Source organism: Lipophrys pholis (assembly GCF_963383615.2).
Source record: "Lipophrys pholis genome assembly, chromosome: 19".
Classification (NCBI taxonomy): Eukaryota; Metazoa; Chordata; class Actinopteri; order Blenniiformes; family Blenniidae; genus Lipophrys; species Lipophrys pholis.
Genome location: NC_137647.1, coordinates 3,881,869 through 3,899,196, shown reverse-complemented (window position 1 = coordinate 3,899,196; position 17,328 = coordinate 3,881,869). Strand labels below are relative to the sequence as shown.

At 45.9% G+C, this 17,328-nt stretch overlaps 2 protein-coding genes across 7 annotated transcripts in view; one reads left to right on the top strand and one right to left on the bottom strand.

Annotated features, from left to right (window-relative positions):
• Positions 1 to 225: 225 nt before the first annotated feature.
• On the bottom strand, positions 226 to 12,226 carry LOC308124375 (uncharacterized protein). 2 transcript variants are annotated; one of them, XM_080487306.1, is made up of 9 exons: positions 11,589 to 12,226; positions 9,868 to 9,996; positions 8,638 to 8,720; positions 8,400 to 8,559; positions 8,135 to 8,260; positions 7,910 to 8,050; positions 7,523 to 7,746; positions 961 to 7,391; positions 226 to 821 (listed from the first exon to the last, which is right to left on the bottom strand). In XM_080487306.1, the coding sequence occupies exons 1-9, from the start codon at positions 11,796 to 11,798 to the stop codon at positions 730 to 732; spliced, it is 7,596 nt and encodes a 2,531-aa protein (XP_080343432.1). In that variant the 5' UTR covers positions 11,799 to 12,226; the 3' UTR covers positions 226 to 729. The 2 variants fall into 2 exon arrangements, with proteins under 2 accessions (XP_080343432.1, XP_080343433.1); XM_080487307.1 differs by having other exon boundaries at positions 8,135 to 8,236; positions 11,589 to 12,203.
• A 1,719-nt stretch (positions 12,227 to 13,945) lies between these two features.
• Positions 13,946 to 17,328, top strand: part of LOC308124387 (MBT domain-containing protein 1-like) — an 8,506-nt gene continuing 5,123 nt past the window's right edge. For 2 of the 5 annotated variants that reach the window (XM_080487335.1, XM_080487332.1), the window contains exons 1-7: positions 14,036 to 14,220; positions 15,479 to 15,746; positions 15,860 to 15,993; positions 16,079 to 16,181; positions 16,651 to 16,730; positions 16,957 to 17,074; positions 17,158 to 17,292. In XM_080487335.1, the coding sequence (XP_080343461.1) occupies positions 14,080 to 14,220; positions 15,479 to 15,746; positions 15,860 to 15,993; positions 16,079 to 16,181; positions 16,651 to 16,730; positions 16,957 to 17,074; positions 17,158 to 17,292 (979 nt within the window). In that variant the 5' untranslated portion in view covers positions 14,036 to 14,079. Of the gene's footprint in view, positions 14,370 to 15,478; positions 15,747 to 15,859; positions 15,994 to 16,078; positions 16,182 to 16,650; positions 16,731 to 16,956; positions 17,075 to 17,157; positions 17,293 to 17,328 lie in introns of all 5 variants that reach the window. The other 3 variants (XM_080487333.1, XM_080487336.1, XM_080487334.1) reach the window with 3 other exon arrangements.

Here is a 17,328-nt window from a genome sequence, read left to right as displayed (position 1 = left end):
TCAGCTGCAACATCTTCCACTTGATTGTCTGCATAATACTTCACATACTGTATGCAAACAAACCTATACAGCCTCCTTAAAATCTCCTTCAAATCCAAAGCAATGTGATGGAAAACTATTAGCATTAGCAGTTAGCATTAATCCATACGGTCACTTCCTCTATGGACTTCATCCTGCTACCACAGTTCAGTCCATGTACAGAAGCAGTCTTTAATCTGACAGGTTAATCGTATGATTTTTTTTATTCATTCAAATTTATTCCTGGTGCACAGCTTAACGTTCAATATCACAACGGGCACAGAGGAGGACAGTTCTTCTTTTCAATCAGTTTTATTATCAGATTTTAAGTACAATCGAAGAGGAACCCACAGCGGTGAGGACAAAGTTTGGGAGTGAAACTTTAAAGACGCTGAGAAAGAAAGAACCACTGATTCCACCAAACGTGACATTTCACAATAAACAAACAACAGAAAGTCTAGATTCTGGATATCATATTTAAGGTATTAATAAGAGTATTTTAGAGAAATATGTGAGAATTTGGGAGAGTAATATGTGAATATTCGGGAGAGTAATATGTAAGTATTTGGGAGAGTAATATGCAAGTATTTTCGAGAGTAATATATGAATATTTGTGAATATTTCCAAAAGCTAAGTATTCATAGCTGTGTTGTTTTTTTTATTATTGTTTCTTTCTTTCTTTCAAAGTTGAGCCGGCTTCCTTTCAGCCAATCACAGATTCATGATGTCATCAGGGTTTTCTACGTCGTCGCTCGTGACTCCGACGCCTGTGGTCAGCCATCTTTGAAGGAGAGGCGATGCAGCTGAGAAGAGACAAAAAGATTATTTTTAATTTACATCTGTCTTTATTTGTATTTACAGGACACTGTTGTTTTTAATCATGTTCATTGTTTTGCTCACCTGTAGCCTGTTGATGTTTGTTTGTTTGTTTGTTGTACCCACCTTTAGCCTGTTGTTGTTGTTGTTGTTGTTGTTGTTTTTTCTTCTGCTTGTCCTTGCTCCGCTCCCTTCCTGCTGCTGACATTAGCAGCGCCGCCATCTTGCAGACGCTGATTCGCTCCTTGTGGCTTCCGCTCCCGCTGCCGGTACTTCTGATTGGCCGGTCGCTGCTGGTAATGACCCGCCCCCCTGTGCTATTGACCCTCCCTGACCCTGACGACACACTGACCCTGCCTCCGGCCGCCCCGCTGATCCTGTCGTTGCCACTGCCGCCTGTGCTGCTTCTCGACCCGCTACCAATGCTGCTGGTTCGATGTGCAGCAGCCGCGGCGCTGTGCAGCCACCCTCCAGGGACCCTGGGGCTGGCATTGAGACTCTTTCCTGCAGGACTCTGAGCACTCTGGCTCACCCAACCAGGCTGACCGGGCTGACCAGGCCCTGCAGAACTGCTTCTGTGTCCTCCTGCCGAGCTGTAAACAGGTTTAGTGTCCATGCTGCCGGCAATCCTTTGGTTCCCGACTGGACTGTTGAGTCGACCCCCGCTGCCCAAACTGCTGCTGCGCTTCATCGCACCACGGGAGCTCAGTCTACTGCGGGTATTGCTGACCCTCGGCCCCCTCGCAGTGTAGCTGCCTGGTGGGCTGATCACCCGCCACTCTGAGCTGGGTGGACCACTCAAACGTCCACTTCCTCCATAAACCCTCCACTCTCCGCTGCCATCACCAAACCGCGTGGATCCTGGAGGGCTCATTGGTAGCTGCGGGGCGGCTCCCACCGATCCTGGAGGGCTCAATGGTAGCTGCGGCGCGGCTCCCACCGATCCTGGAGGGCTCAATGAGAGCTTCATGGCGGCTGTCAGGTGGTCGTTCCCCTCTGGCCAGCGGTAGTTATCGCTGCGGGCCGGACGTCCACCAGTCCCCCCGTAAACAATCCAGTCACTACTGTTTCTTCTTGCAAGCCTGCCTGTTTCTGGTGGGCTCATTGGTCGCTGGTGTTCTGTGATCTGTGTCTGGGTTAAACCTTCATTGTTTTTATGTCCAGCTCCTCCTCCATAAACTATCCATTCTTCACTACCACCGCTGCTTCTCCGTCCAAACCTGCCTGTTTCTGGTGGGCTCATTGGTCGCAGGTGTTCTGTGATCTGTGTCTGGGTTAAACCTTCATTGTTTTTATGTCCAGCTCCTCCTCCATAAACTATCCATTCGTCACTACCACCGCTGCTTCTCTGTCCAAACCTGCCTGTTTCTGGCGGGCTCATTGATCGCAGGCGTTCTACGCTTTGTGTCTGGGTTGAACCTGCATTGCTTTTATGTCCAACTCCTCCTCCATGAACTATCCATTCGTCACTACCACCGCTGCTTCTCCTTCCAAACCTCCTAGTTTCTGGTGCACTGGTCCCAAACCTTGAGATGCTTTCATCATTTCCCTCATTAACTGAAGTTCCTACTCCATCCAGGCTGCTTTTACGTTTTAGATCACTTCCATAAACTATCCACTCCCCACTCCCAAACCTCCCTGGCCTTGGTTGGCTGGTTGAAAGGGCAGACCCTTCTGACGTGATTTCATTGGATTGTCTCAGGTTGCTTCCATAAACTATCCACTCCCCACTGCCTTTCCTGACCCCTCCGGCTGTTACATCGCTGGCTCTGCTGGTCGAAATCCTTCCTGCCGGTACACTGGCTCTGGTTGCAATGTCACCTTCACTTTTGTACTCTTCTAGAGAGCGTCCAGCGGTTCTCACAGGTCTACGATACAGACCTTCAAACCCGAGCTGTTTCTCTTTGTCTGCGATGATACTCTGGATGTTTGAACCCCCAGATTCCAAAACTCCACCACTGCTGGCCTTCTTCAGGCTGCCCTCCTGACTGATTGGTCTTTTTAAAACATTTGGGGCTTTACTTTCCTCAAATACTTTAAATTTGTCTTCCCCTGCAGTATCTGTTCTTTTGCCTATTTCAGGTACAATGTTGTCTTCATCTTTAGTTGACAGGATGTATGTCTCGACAGGTATCACGAGTGCATTTGCCTCAGTTAGACATGCATCGTCATCATCATCACTGTCGTCGTCTTCCGGAAGAACTTCCATGGGACTCAGGAAGGTCTCCGTGTCACTCGGGCTAAGGAATGTCTCCAGATCTTTTGGCCTATCTAGACTCATAACATTGTCATCTGGGTCGACAGGAAATAGCGTTGGATCATTCGGGCTCGTGAGAACGTCAGCTGGACTCAGACTTGTCTCCAACCTAACTGCCTGGTTTTCTGATGTCACGAGTTCTTTTGGGCTCAGATTGTTTTCTTTTGAGGAGAAACTCAAGGTGACTCCAGAATCTGAGTTACTGGCCAAACCTTTTGACTCCTGTTGAGCTGGCAGTTCAACCAATTCCTTGTCTGTCTCAGCTGAGTCTGTAAAGCGGTCCCTGGAATCACTGGGCTGCTCTTCTTCTTCCACTTTTACCTTCACATTGTCTGAACCTGCACTTTGACTCTCTTTGCTGTCTGAGCCAGCGGACGTATCTTCATTCTCCAACAGCTTCTCTCTGTTCACTGCCGGACTTTGCTCCAATCGATCCACAACCAAATCACTTCCTGTTTCTTCTTCTTCCCTCTTTCCTTGTCTTTCTACATTCTTGCTATCTATCCAAGGCTGAGCATCAGCTGGACTGAAATGTGTCTCTGTGAGAGTTAAACTCTCTGCAGGATTCAGGATGACCCCAGAATCAGATGTACTTGAAGATATTTTCGACTCCGTCATATTTATCAACACAGTCTGCTCTGATGGATCGACAGTCTCACTGTGCTCCTCTCCCAGAATCGTCTTTACAGTCTCCTTGTCCTCTGCAGGAATCTTCTTGGCAGTCTCATTGTCTTCCTCTGCCAGAATCGTCTTTACAGTCTCCTTGTCCTCTGCAGGAATCTTCTTGACAGTGTCATTGTCCTCTGCCAGAATTGTCTTTACAGTTTCTTTGTCCTCTTCTGCTGGAATCGTCATTACAGTCTCCTTGTCCACTGCAGGAATCTTCTTGACAGTCTCATTGTCCTCTGCCAGAATTGTCTTTAGAGTTTCTTTGTCCTCTTCTGCTGGAATTGTCTTTACAGTCTCTTTGTCCTCTGCAGGAATCTTCTTGACAGTCTCATTGTCTTCCTCTGCCAGAATCGTCTTTACAGTCTCCTTGTCCTCTGCAGGAATCTTCTTGACAGTGTCATTGTCCTCTGCCAGAATTGTCTTTACAGTTTCTTTGTCCTCTTCTGCTGGAATCGTCATGACAGTCTCCTTGTCCACTGCAGGAATCTTCTTGACAGTCTCATTGTCCTCTGCCAGAATTGTCTTTACAGTTTCTTTGTCCTCTTCTGCTGGAATCGTCTTTACAGTCTCCTTGTCCACTGCAGGAATTTTCTCAACAGTTTCATTTTCCTTTGTCAGAATTGTCTTTACAGTCTCCTTGTCCTCTGCAGGAATCTTCTTGACAGTCTCACTGTGCTCCTCTGCCATAATCGTCTTTACAGTCTCCTTGTCCTCTGCAGGAATCTTCTTGACAGTGTCATTGTCCTCTGCCAGAATTGTCTTTACAGTTTCTTTGTTCTCTTCTGCTGGAATCGTCATTACAGTCTCCTTGTCCACTGCAGGAATCTTCTTGACAGTCTCATTGTCCTCTGCCAGAATTGTCTTTGGAGTTTCTTTGTCCTCTTCTGCTGGAATCGTCTTTACAGTCTCCTTGTCCACTGCAGGAATCTTCTTGACAGTCTCATTGTCCTCTGCCAGAATTGTCTTTAGAGTTTCTTTGTCCTCTTCTGCTGGAATCGTCTTTACAGTCTCTTTGTCCTTTGCAGGAATTTTCTCAACAGTTTCATTTTCCTTTGTCAGAATCGTCTTTACAGTCTCCTTGTCCTCTGCAGGAATCGTCTTGACAGTCTCACTGTGCTCCTTTGCTAGAATCGTCTTTACAGTCTCCTTGTCCTCTGCAGGAATCTTCTTGACAGTGTCATTGTCCACTGCCAGAATTGTCTTTACAGTTTCTTTGTCCTCTTCTGCTGGAATTGTCTTCACAGTCTCTTTGTCCTCTGCAGGAATCGTCTTTACAGCCTCTTTTTCCTCCTCTGCCTGAATCTTCTTTATGATCTCATTGTTCTCTGCTGGAATCTTCTTTATGGTCTCATTGTCCTCTGCCAGAATTGTCTTTACAGTTTCTTTGTCCTCTTCTGCTGGAATTGTCTTTACAGTCTCATTGTCCTCTGCCATAATTGTCTTTACAGTCTCTTTTACCTCCTCAGTCTCTTTGTCCTCTGCAGGAATCTTCTTGACAGTCTCATTGTCTTCCTCTGCCAGAATCGTCTTTACAGTCTCCTTGTTCTTTGCAGGAATCTTCTCGAGAGTCTCATTGTCATGTGACGGAATCTTCTTTACGGTCTCATTGTCCTCTGCCGGAATCTTCTTGACAGTGTCATTGTCCACTGCCAGAATTGTCTTTACAGTTTCTTTGTCCTCTTCTGCTGGAATTGTCTTTACAGTCTCCTTGTCCTCTGCAGGAATCGTCTTTACAGCCTCTTTTTCCCCCTCTGCCTGAATCTTCCTTATGATCTCATTGTTCTCTGCAAGACTCTTCTCTACAGTCTCATTGTCCACTGCCACAATTGTCTTTACAGTTTCATTGTCCACTTCTGCTGGAATCGTCTTTAAAGTCTCCTTGTCCTCTGCAGGAATCTTCTTGAGCATCTCATTGTCCTCTGCCGGAATCTTCTTTATGGTCTCATTGTCCTCTGCAGGAATCTTCTCTACAGTCTCATTGTCCTCTGCCAGAATTGTCTTTACAGTTTCTATGTCCTCTCCTGCTGGAATTGTTTTTACAGTTTCTTTGTCCTCTTTTGCTGGAATTGTCTTTACAGTCACATTGTCTTCTGCTGGTATCTTCTTTATGGTCTCATTGTCCTCTGCAGGAATCTTCTCTACTGTCTCATCGTCCTCTACCAGAATTGTCTTTACAGTTTCATTGTCCTCTGCCAGAATTGTGTTTACAGTTTCATTGTCCTCTTCTGCTGGAATCATCTTTACAGTCTCATTGTCCTCTGCAGAAATCTTCTCGAGAGTCTCATTGTCCTCCTCTGCAGGAATTTTCTTGACAGCCTCATTGTCCTTTCCCAGAATCATCTGTACAGTCTTGTTGTCCTCTGCAGGAATCTTCTTCACAGTCTCATTGACGTCCTCTGCAGGAATCTTCTTCACAGTCTCATTGACGTCCTCTGCAGGAATCTTTTCTACAGTCTCATTGTCCTCTGCAGGAATCTTCTTCACAGTTTCACTTATTGACTCGTCAAACTTTAATAAACTCCGATCAGATGTTTGGACACTTTCTGGACTGACTACAACTTTTATGTGTTCATTCTGAAGACTCTGAGGGATGGAGGAACTCATACCAGAAGTCGTCACGGTAGCAGAGGTTTTGAAGTTCACCTGAGCTGCCGACTCTGTTTTTGCCTCCGGAGGATCCACCTTCACCACCCTGCTTTCATCAATGACCTCCGCTCTGTTCACGTCAACTTTTAAACTCTCGACACTCTCAGTTGGAGTCTCAGAGTGACCACCGTTCTCTTGGACTGAATCTTCCATGTTTAGTTTGCTTTCAGTCGCATCAGTCACAGCTGGACTCGAACTGAGGGTAACTCTTGTCTCTACACCTACCTCAACATTACCGTCTTGAGCTCCTGTATCTTTGTCATCCAACAGATTGAGCTCATCAGAGACTTCAGAAAGCTTGACTGATGCAGGAAACACTTTCCCTTCATCCCTGACCACTTCTTGTGGACTTTCTGACTCTTGAGACGCATCCTGTCTGAGATTGTTGTTAGCCTGGGAAAAGCTTTCTATTGAAGCTGATATCACAGTTTTTGTTTCTTTTTTTATGTCTGCAGCTGAATGCTTGTCGGCATTGATTGTTGACTTGTGTGTAACTAAATCAAGTCTTTTCATTAGTTTTGGTCCTTCGTGTGAAACAATTTGTTCAACCTCGACTTTTGTGAAGTTATAATTCTGCTGTTTACTCGGTGGATCAAAGGTCTGAGAAAGTTTGGTATCAGAGAGAAGAGAGGAGGACGTTTGTGGCTCAGAAGCTCTGACACTGGCTTGTTTGTCTGATTCTTTTGCCTGAGACTGAACAGATGATGAGTTCTGCTGGCTGGTCAGGTTCTTATGACAGCTGGAATCCCACCCTGTTCTAGAAAGAGCACTTTGGAAGGAGTAGCTCTGGTTTGAAACGTTACTCGATATTATCGCTGTTTTCTTCGGTCGGACGTTGTGACCGGCAGGACTGGAGAACATCTGGACCAGGTTGGAGCTCATATTTCCTCCCCGAACAGCCTCTAGTGTGTTGACTGCGATGTTTCCACGTCTGATCGTAAAACAGGAAGCGGCTGGTTGGGAGGTTAAGTGTAGAACTGAAGCCCTGTCAGGACAGAGGAAGAAGAACAGCACAAACAAATCAGAATCCATCAACAACAGGATTATTCTGTTTTCTGAAATTGGAAGGTCAGTGAGGGGGTGCTGGTCTATCTGCTGGGTTTGAGCCTCTCTCACCCCTGGTGGCTCGGTGAATCAAGCAGCCTCATGTAGTCCTGGATCTCGGCCTCCAGTCGGCTCTTGACGTCCAACAGGACCTCGTGGTGTGCAGCCTGCTGATCTGCAGCCTGAAGCACCGAGTCCAGATCCAGACAGAGGCAGTCTGCAGTCTCCTGCAGAACCGTCAGCTCCACCACAAAGTTCTCAGTCTGCTGCCGACCAGAAGTCTCCAACATGGCATTCTGCAGAAGACAGGACAGCAGTAGTTACAAACACCAGGGGACAACGTTTGTGATTACTATGTTATTAGGAACCCTAAAAGATAAAACTTAAAAGTGAAAGTAACATGTTTCTGCAAACCACCAGGATGTTGGGGTGCTCTCACAGCTCAGTCTTTGGCCTCACCTCCCTCTGTAGGTGTTTCAGGTCTTCTGTCAGATGTGCTGAAGTCCTCCTAAGATGCTCCAGCTCAGCTACCTCCAGTGATTCGGCCAGGTCAGAAGTCACATCGGGAGCCTGCAGTATGGGCTCCTGAACAGAACACACCTGAACAGAACACACCTGCTCAGACTATTCCTGCTTTTTGGAAAGAGGCTTTTTTTCTTTCTCATTAAGAGCCTTGGAGCATACCTCAGTCCAGGATTCAGCGTTAATCCGTCTCAGCATGTCCAACTGCTGGATCAGTTCTGATGATTTGGCAGTCTGCATCGCCACGGAAACGCCCCCCGACACCTGGTTCAGCAAAGCCTGCTTATCCTGATGGGTTCACACCAGAGAGGTGATCAGTGTGTGTCTGTGTATGTGTTACCTCGGTGTGTTACCTGTATATGTTATCTGTGTGAATTATCTTTCCGTTACCTATTTGCGTTACATGTATGTGCCACCTGTGTCTTACCTGTAGGTGGCGCTCCTGCAGCTCCTGCAGCTCCTGCCTCTGTTCTCTCAGCACCTCCTGGAGCTCGGGCAGCTTGTGGACGTTCAGTACCTCGTGCAGGTACCTCAGGTCACTGTTCTCCGCCTCCACGCGGCTTCGCTGCTGGTGCTCCTGCTCAGACCTGCACACACAGTGGAGTGTCATGGTTAATGTGCACCTGAGCAGGTGTGGGCGGGGTGTAGGTTGTGTGTGGGCCCACCTGGTGTTCAGGTCGGAGATGGCGAGTTCGGCTGCGAGCAACTGTAGGTTCAACTGAGCCCGAGCTGAGAGACAGTCCATGATCTGTACGAGAGGGTCGGGGTTACACAGAGGGTTGTGGCCGAGATAAACTTGGGTCAGTTCTCTGGTCATTTTCCGTGCACAGATTACAGGACTCCAAATTAAATCTGGATTTTATCATCAAAATGTGGAAATTCGAACTTAGAAAATGTTTTTCTAATGTTTTCTTGAATTTCATTACTTGTTTGAAACAGTCAATTTCTGATTTTGAGGCACCTCAAACTTACAGTGTATGAAGTGCAGCCTGGCCTCCTACTGGCTGAAGTACTAACTGTTTTTTACTGGTATCAGTGACGCACAGAAGGAACACCAGCTGAGGACATTTAGGCCCTGTTAGGCCCACGCAACATCCTTTTCAAGTGAAAACAGAAATCTTTCATTGCATTTTGAGTGTCCGTTTCCACGACAACAGTGGTCGGAGCCTCTGAAAACTTTTTGAAAACATCTCCTAAGGCCGAACTTCTCAAAAACTCTATGCCTCCTTGGGACTTGATTATTTTCGACTTGAGAGGATGTGAGTCAACTCAACTGTCACTAAGGAGACAGCCATACGAGTTTGTTGGCTCATCTGGAAGAATTTCCTTTTGTTTGTCATGAATGGCGTTAAAGTAAATAATTTAATTCTGACATTTGAAACTTGTGCAACCTGTTTGACCTTTAAAGTTCACTGAGCGCCTGAGGACATAAATCTGGTCTCACCAAGAGAAAAACAAACCACAAGGTTGCTAATAGTTAGACAGTAAGAGTTATCGATAGTAGTAATGTTTCCTGCATTAGAAAACCCCCCTCCGACCTCCTGACCCCCCTACACACAGAAACACAGTTATTTCATAAACAGCAATTAAAAAACCCAAATTAATGCTTGTAGTAAATCAAATTTGAACGATAGTTTTGTGGCTCTTTGTTGTTATTGTTATTTATTGTAATATTTCAGAATGAAAAACAACTTCAGAGTTTCTGGAACTGAAGTTGTGTTAACACGGTGTACCATAATAAAATGTATCTGTTAATATAAAATCGAACAAGCAAGGGTAAAATACGACAGGATAAAATAGAATAAACTGAGTTGAATTTGAATGACGTGCAGAGCGAAGCAGAAGTCTGTTGCCATGGCAGCAGCAGCCCGGCGCTCTGATTGGCTGGTTCTGACCTCCTCCTGCAGGAAGGAGGCGCTCCTCAGGAGTTGGTCAAGCTCCTTCACGTCCGTCGGGCACCTCTTCCTCAGCTCCTCCTGAATCTCATGCTCCAACCTCTGATTGGTCACCGATAGAAGCTCCACCTTCATCCAACCAATGACAGGAAGCAGTTGAAAAACTTCCATTTGCTACTTTCGTGAGGTCATAAGAGACACAATGTCACTACAGATCACTCATGACTTAAAGTTACTAATGATGTTATCACAGCCTCAGACAAAGTTAACCATGGAGTTCCACAGGGTTCTGTGTTAGGACCCATACTTTTCACATTATACATACTTCCTGTAGGAAATATCATTACAATTGTGTCTATTACTACGCAGATGATACGCTAATCTATTTATCTATTAAACCAGAAGATACTGACCCATTTGTCTGCTCCTCAACTCAGATAAATAGATCGTTTTCAAATTTGGCCTTTGCAGTGCAGGTAGTGACAGAAACGATCAGGAGAGATCATGTAACTCCAATATTAGCTTCTCTTCATTGGCTTAGTGTCAAATCTAGAATAGAATTCAAAATCATTATTTTAACTCTTAACAACCAGGCTCCTTCCTATCATAACACTTGTTTCTCAGAGTGCTGGCATTACGGGAGGTTTCTACAGTTTCTTAAAGTCGAACAGGAGTCAGAGCTTTCAGCTCTCAGACTCTTCCCATGTGGAACCAGCTTCAGTTTCAGTTAGATCTGGTTCAGGCCAATCCGGACCATTTTCTAGTTCTACTGCTGTAGGTTTAGACTGCTGGAAAGCCTTAACAGCACTGAGCTTCTCTCCATACAGTGATGTTACACTGCATGTCACTAACACATGTTCTCTCTCTCTCGCTCTCTCTCTCTCTCTCTCTCTCTCTCTCTCTCTCTCTCTCTCAGCTCTTCATCTTCAGTTCTCTTAAAATAAGGAAAATCGTTTCCTCAGCCACCTGAGCAGAGTCGTCTTCTTTTGTTTTTGACATATGCGAACACAGTGGAGGGAGCAGGCTGCCGAGGTTGCTGCAGCGCCCCCTGTTGGATGTCTCTGCATGTTCTCGTTCAATTCAAAAAGAAACTGAATCAAGTCAACAGGACGTCATCTGTCTGTCCTCATCATCTCATGCTGTTCACTTGGCTGCTAAGTCTCACTTCAGGTATTTAAACTCTCTCACTGAGGTTTGAAATAAGAATGGACAGCAGGGTGCAGCTCAATAATGCTCTGTTGTGTTCTAACAACTGTCATTATACTTGTACTAGCTCAGGTATTTAGGTAGTTTTTGTGTTTTGTTTTTTGGCATCAATGATGGTAGAGAACCTGCAGATCAAGATTAAATCAAAATATAAAAAGAAAAATCTTTATTTTAGTATTTGTTTGATATCGACATCAGCATCATTATTATCAGAATTGTTTGAATCTCTTATATGATAATAGTGAATGTTGTGTGGTTCTGGATGCAGTTTTCCTTTATGGCAATAACTGTGGGTGATCTCTGACAATTATTGCCGGATTAGACAAAACATTTTACATTAAATTCATGTCTCAAACTCACAGTATTGAAATTATATGCTGAAGAATTGCATAAAATAAGAACCTGTACAGAGGAAGTATGTACTGTTAATATTTCCCAGTTATGCTGGAAACATTTTTGTAAAATTGTTCCTACAGAGGAAGTTTTTCAGATTTGCTCTTCCTTGGAGGTCCTACCTGCTGCAGATATGAAGCCAGCCTCATGTTCAGCTGCTGCATGGTCTGTTTCTCTGAGGATGGACTCAGGCCTCCGGTGACCTCACAGTGTCCCGCAGGAGGAGCAGGAGCCGTGCTGTAGTGCACCGTGCCTGCAGCCCCATGCTGCAGGTGGTAACCCAGAGCGGTCCGGGATGACTGGTGAGCGCGGAGAAGCTGCCAGGGACTCATAGTCCAGTCTGACCATTCATGTGCACAGAAGAAACACTATTTCCTGCTTCTTCCTACAGTTTCCTGTCTCTTCTTGCTCCTCACTGCTTCTTTCCCCCGCGACTTCCTGTTTTACCTTCTTCTCCTTACTACTTCTTCCTTCTTCCCATTACTTCCTGTCTCTTCTTGCGTCTTCTTCTCACTACTTCCTCCTCCTTCTTGTTTCTTCTCGCATCTTCCTCTCACTGCTCCCTCCTTCTTCTCTTTTCTTCTTGCATCGTCTTCCCTCTACTTCCTGCTGCTTCCCGTCAGTTCCCCCTGCTTCCTGCGGCTTCCCGCTGCCCCTCTGTTGCGCTGGACTCCTGCAGCGGTGACTCCGGCCTCCTTTCTGAACCTCTGAGCCTCTGAGCCTCTGAGCTTCAGCTCTCCTCTCTCAGGTGTGTCGCAGTGGGTTGGGTCTGAGATGACCTTTTAATATAAGAGATTTTAAAACAGGTTTCGGCAGGATGGCGTCCCGGCCTGCACGCCATAATTGCTCCTGAAGGTATTCAAGTTCACACTCGTTCTGCAGGTGTGCAAGATTACAGTGAGCCATCACCGGAGGCCCGAACGCAGTCTCACGGCCAGCTTCAATAAACAGGAAACCTGCAGGAAGCCTGTAAAGGTCAGCAGCTCATCTGTGTGTCAATCTGCATTCACACCTCTTACACACATTTTACACACCTTTGACACATACTGTTTACATGTGTCACTTTGGCATTGCACATGGTTTATAGTGATTTTGTACAGGCGTTACACTGTTTTGTGCATGTGCTAGTGATTTTACACATGTTTTACACAGGTTGTGTGAGTTACAATAGTTTTGGACAGTCTTCAGAATCGTGCCATTGCACAGGGACACTGGCAAATGTCCCTGTAGAACCACTTAAAGGCTCAAAACTTCTTCCTTTATGCAGAGAAGTTAGAACATGTGTTTCAAATGTTATGTGTACCTTGTGTTTTCATGGGTTGTTGATTATTACATCCAGTAGAGTGAAGGGCACATTGTTGGTTTCATGTGGGACAACCTCACATCCAAACATCAATGAAACAAGTTCAAAACAAGTATTGTGTCCAAGGAAGTATTTAAGAGTTGGTCTGTGGAAATAATTTATTGCTTTGTGTTTTCAAGACGTTCCTAAACTGTTCACGGAAGTCATCTGAAGATTCTTGTAAGATATGTTTGTATCGCACATATTCTCACAGTCTTTCTTCAAAGGGATTCATATTTCTGTTGTTATTTTCTACAGCGCACACAAATACAGATGTGGCTTCTTTCTGTCTTGTGCATTTATTACACTGTATGTATAATTTGGTTTATTTCAAGGGAATTTACAGGCATGGAACAAATAGAGCAATACCACTGATGACCTGTGGGGGCAGTATGCAGCACTCTTCGAGGAAAGACTGTGAATGTGTGTGTGAATACAAAGAAGCCTCAAATGACTTCGGTGAATATTTTAGGAAAACGAGCACAACCAACACCGCCGCTAGTGGCAAGGAATGCAAACTATATTGAAATTTTTAAAACAAAAAAGCGAAATCCATGCATTATCACTTGAAACGTTGTTGTGTGAATGGAGCCTAAAGCATGTGAAGAGCTATTGTATACTGCTCAATACTGCCCCCACAGGTCTTCAGTGGTACGGCTGTGTACTACACAACGTTAACTCCCTGAATACATACCAAATTACACATGTAATGAACACAGAAAAGCTTCATCTGTATCTGTCTGAGCTAAAGAGGATATTGGAGCCTTAAGGCCAATATTCTCCATGTGCAACCAGAGAAAGGAACAAAACAGACAACAGAAATAACAATGCCTTCAAGGAAAGACTGTGTGAATGTGTGTGTGGCTACAAACAGATCCACAACATTAAAACTTTGAGATGATCCGTATGAAATCTTTGGAAACGTCTTCATCTGCAAAGTTGAATACGTAACTCAAGAAATTATCCACAAATACTACCTGTTCACTGGATTTCTGAATTCGAACCGCACTGCATTCTACTGGATGTATTGACGAACACGTGTACTAATTTACATGCGTCGATCAATGGTGCATGTTTGGGGTCTTTATTTTGTTGCGGGACCCCTGGTTGTCCGGCAGGTGTCGTTGCAGGACCCCCGAGTGTCCTGCAGGAGTAAATAAAGCGCTGCAGCTCTTTTATCTCATCAGCGGTCCGCTCGCGAAGCAGAAGCAGGAGCCAATCAGAGCGCAGCGTGGCGGAGAGCACTGAGGAGGAGAGATGTCTGCCGCTGGATGCTGACGGAGCCTCCAGCCGGACTCCTGCGGACTCCCGTGGACTCCTGCGGGCTCCTGCGGGTTTTCTGTTCCTCAGCTCCGGCCCTGCTCCCCGGCCCTCCTCCCCGGCCCGGCCTGATGGAGAACCCCAGAGACCTAGTGAGTCCGCCGGCTTGCAGAGCGCCCGCTGACAGGAAGCCCGAGCGAAACCCCGCCGAGAAACCCGTGAATTTAACCTTCGACTGCTCTCTGACAGAAAACACCACACATTGAAACAACAATCAACAGTTGTGCTTTACGGGTCAAATGTACGTTTTCCATCGGCATGCATGTCTTACTTGAAATCTGTCATAAATTTGGTAACATTCTATAAATGTCCTCGCTTCGTCTCCCGTCTTCAAAATCTCTTCACGAAACTCCATTCACATACAAGCGGCTTTAGAATTAATAGCTCTTTCTTCAAGACACGCTTTAGACGGGACACTTTTATTAAATATTCACAACAATTTATCCCATAACATTTCATTCGGTGCATAAATGTTATGATGATCAGGTTCTTATGAAGATAAAATGTATTTTGTTATTGTGTTTCTGTTGTCCCGCTGCATTCATTGTTTACCGTGGTTATATATCTGAATGATAAAATCAGCTTTTATTGTTCTTACTCTGTTATTACACACCCTGCTGGGTATTATTACTGTTAGCCGGGGTGCGCGGTGATTACAGCTGAGTGACAGGCAGCTGAAGGCAGTGTTACACCGGCTTCTCCCGCCGTCAGGACCCGGAGTGACCTGAAGTCACCGGAATGCTGGAGGTCATCAGCAGCACACTGCAGTCCGACGGTCCCTGAACGCATCCTTTGTCACTTGAATAGGTGTCAGAACTGGTCTCACACTGGTTTCAGAGCTTGTCGCACACTGGTTTCAGAGCTTGATTCACACTGACTTCATACCTGGTTTTAAGCTGGTCACAGACCTGGATTTTTTCTAATTTTAGATCGAGATTAAAGCTGATTATGTACCTGGTATTTTTATTCTGGTTTCACACTGGTATCAGGTTTCACACCTGTTTTAGACCTTCTCACTCACTTGTTTTAACCAGGTTTCACAGTGGATACAGACCTGTTTTTAATCTGATTTCAGAACTGGCTTCATTCTGGTTTCACACCTACTTTCACACTGGTGTCAGACCTTCCTTTATGCTGGTTTCAGGCCTGGCTTCGTTGTCAAAAACATTTAGAAATAACTGTGTTGTATGTGGAGCTATATAAATGAAGTTGAATTAAATTGAATACCTGGTTGTATGCTGGTTTCATACTGGTTTCACACTGTATTCAGATCAGATTTCATCATGGTGTCAGACCTGGTTTTAGACCTAGATTCAGATGTGATTTTATAATTTGACCTTTGACCCTCAGGTTGAGCGCCCATCCAGGAAGAGGCGGGACTCGTTCGGGATGATGGACAGTGTGGAGGAGGAGCGCAGCAGCTGCAGCAGTGACTCCAGCGGAGGCAGCGGGGGGTCCAGCCCCGAGGACAGTGAGGACGACGAGTCAGGGGGAGGAGAGGGAGGAGACGGGCTGACGGCGCTCACTCCCTCATCCTCTTCCTCTTCCTCCTCCTCACTGACGCTCATCAAAACCAATGGACAGCTGTACACCTACCCTGACGGAAAGGCCGGCATGGGTCAGTCTGACTGGGTCGCTGTTACACCCTTCACCTGCTGGACACTGAATTCACACTAAGCGCACTGCGCACGTTGTGGTTGTGGTTGTGTGTCTGTATATGTGTCTCCTCAGCCACCTGTGAGATGTGTGGGATGGTGGGCGTTCGCGATGCTTTCTACAGCAAGACTAAGCGATTCTGCAGCGTCTCCTGCTCCAGGAGTTACTCCTCCAACTCCAAGAAGGCCAGCATTCTGGCCCGGCTGCAGGTAGGAGCCCCAGGTGCATCAGGAGGAGCTGGTGAACAGGCGTCGCCCTCCTCCTCTGACTTCTCTCTCTGTCTGTGGTTTGTAGGGGAAACCTCCCACCAAGAAGGCCAAAGTGCTGCAGAAGCAGCCTCAGATGACCAAAGTGTCCTACAGTCAGTCAGGCCAGCAGAGCTCCTTCAGGAGGAGCGGTGAGTCCAACACTGGCCACATGCAGACCACCACATACACTTCCTGTCTCAGCTTCTCCATGTCACAGCGGGGGTGCCCCAGGGCTCTGTTCTAGGTCCCACCTTATTCTCTTTGTATATAAATGATAGTGCTGATTTTGCTGGAGGTCCTTTCATTCATCTTCACACTTTTGACACAATGAGTTTTCATCAGTCTCAGTCCAAATTCATTAAGACTCAACAGGCCTTCTCTAATTTAAAGCTCATGTTAAACTGAAGAATGGGTTTGACGATTTCTGTATATAATTATATAGGTACCTGGATAGGCATCACATATCAGTGAGTTACAGGGTAAAGTGTATGTGAAGCTTGTTTATTAAAAGTTAGATAAAGTAAATGCCCCCCTCCTAGTCGAGAGCGAGGTCACTGAAAAGTGGGTGGAGCCTCAGCTCAGTGACCACAAAGTAATGCTGTCTGTGATTGGCTGTAGCCGCTGTGGACATGTTCGACTGGGGTCGTTACCTTGGAGACGGAGAGGTGGCAGGAGCACCAGTCAGCTGTTTCAAACACGTGGGTCGACAATACTCAACATACACAGAAAACATGCACAATACACACAATAGCACATTCAGAAGTCACAAATCCACAACACACAAATATTCGTCATGCCTTTGACTTTGGGAACCCTGTTTCTCATTTCTTTTACTTTCTGTTTTTGTATGTTGTGTGTTTTGTTTTGTTTACAGTGTGTGTGTGTGTGTGTTTTTAATGTGTTTTATTGCGTTTTGGTTTGTAGGTCCCGATGGGGAAGTCGTGGAGTGACATTGGTGAAGGAGTCAGAGTTGAAGTCCCGAACACAGACAGTGGTCTGTCTATGAAGGTTTACTGGATCGCCGGTATCATCAAACTGGCTGGTATAGATACATACACACACACACACAATTACACACAGGCGCACCCACACACAGACCAGGCAATTGTGTGTTTGTGTGCGCAGGTTTTAAAGCCCTGATGAGGTACGAGGGCTTCGACAGTGACCCCTCCAGAGATTTCTGGTTGAATTTGTGCGTCCCGGACATTCATCCTGTGGGCTGGTGTGCTGCTGGTGGGAAACCGCTGGTCCCCCCGCAAAGTAAGGGACACTTAATGTCTGACCAGGGACAGACAG

Coding starts and splice junctions, on each gene's coding strand:
- LOC308124375 (XM_080487306.1), bottom strand. CDS start 11,798: ATGAGTCCCTGGCAGCTTCTCCGCGCTCACCAGTCATCCCGGACCGCT. Junction 8,721..9,867: donor CCTCCTTCCTGCAGGAGGAG/GTCAGAACCAGC, acceptor CCTCTCGTACAG/ATCATGGACTGTCTCTCAGC. Junction 822..960: donor ACAACAACAACAGGCTAAAG/GTGGGTACAACA, acceptor GTCTCTTCTCAG/CTGCATCGCCTCTCCTTCAA.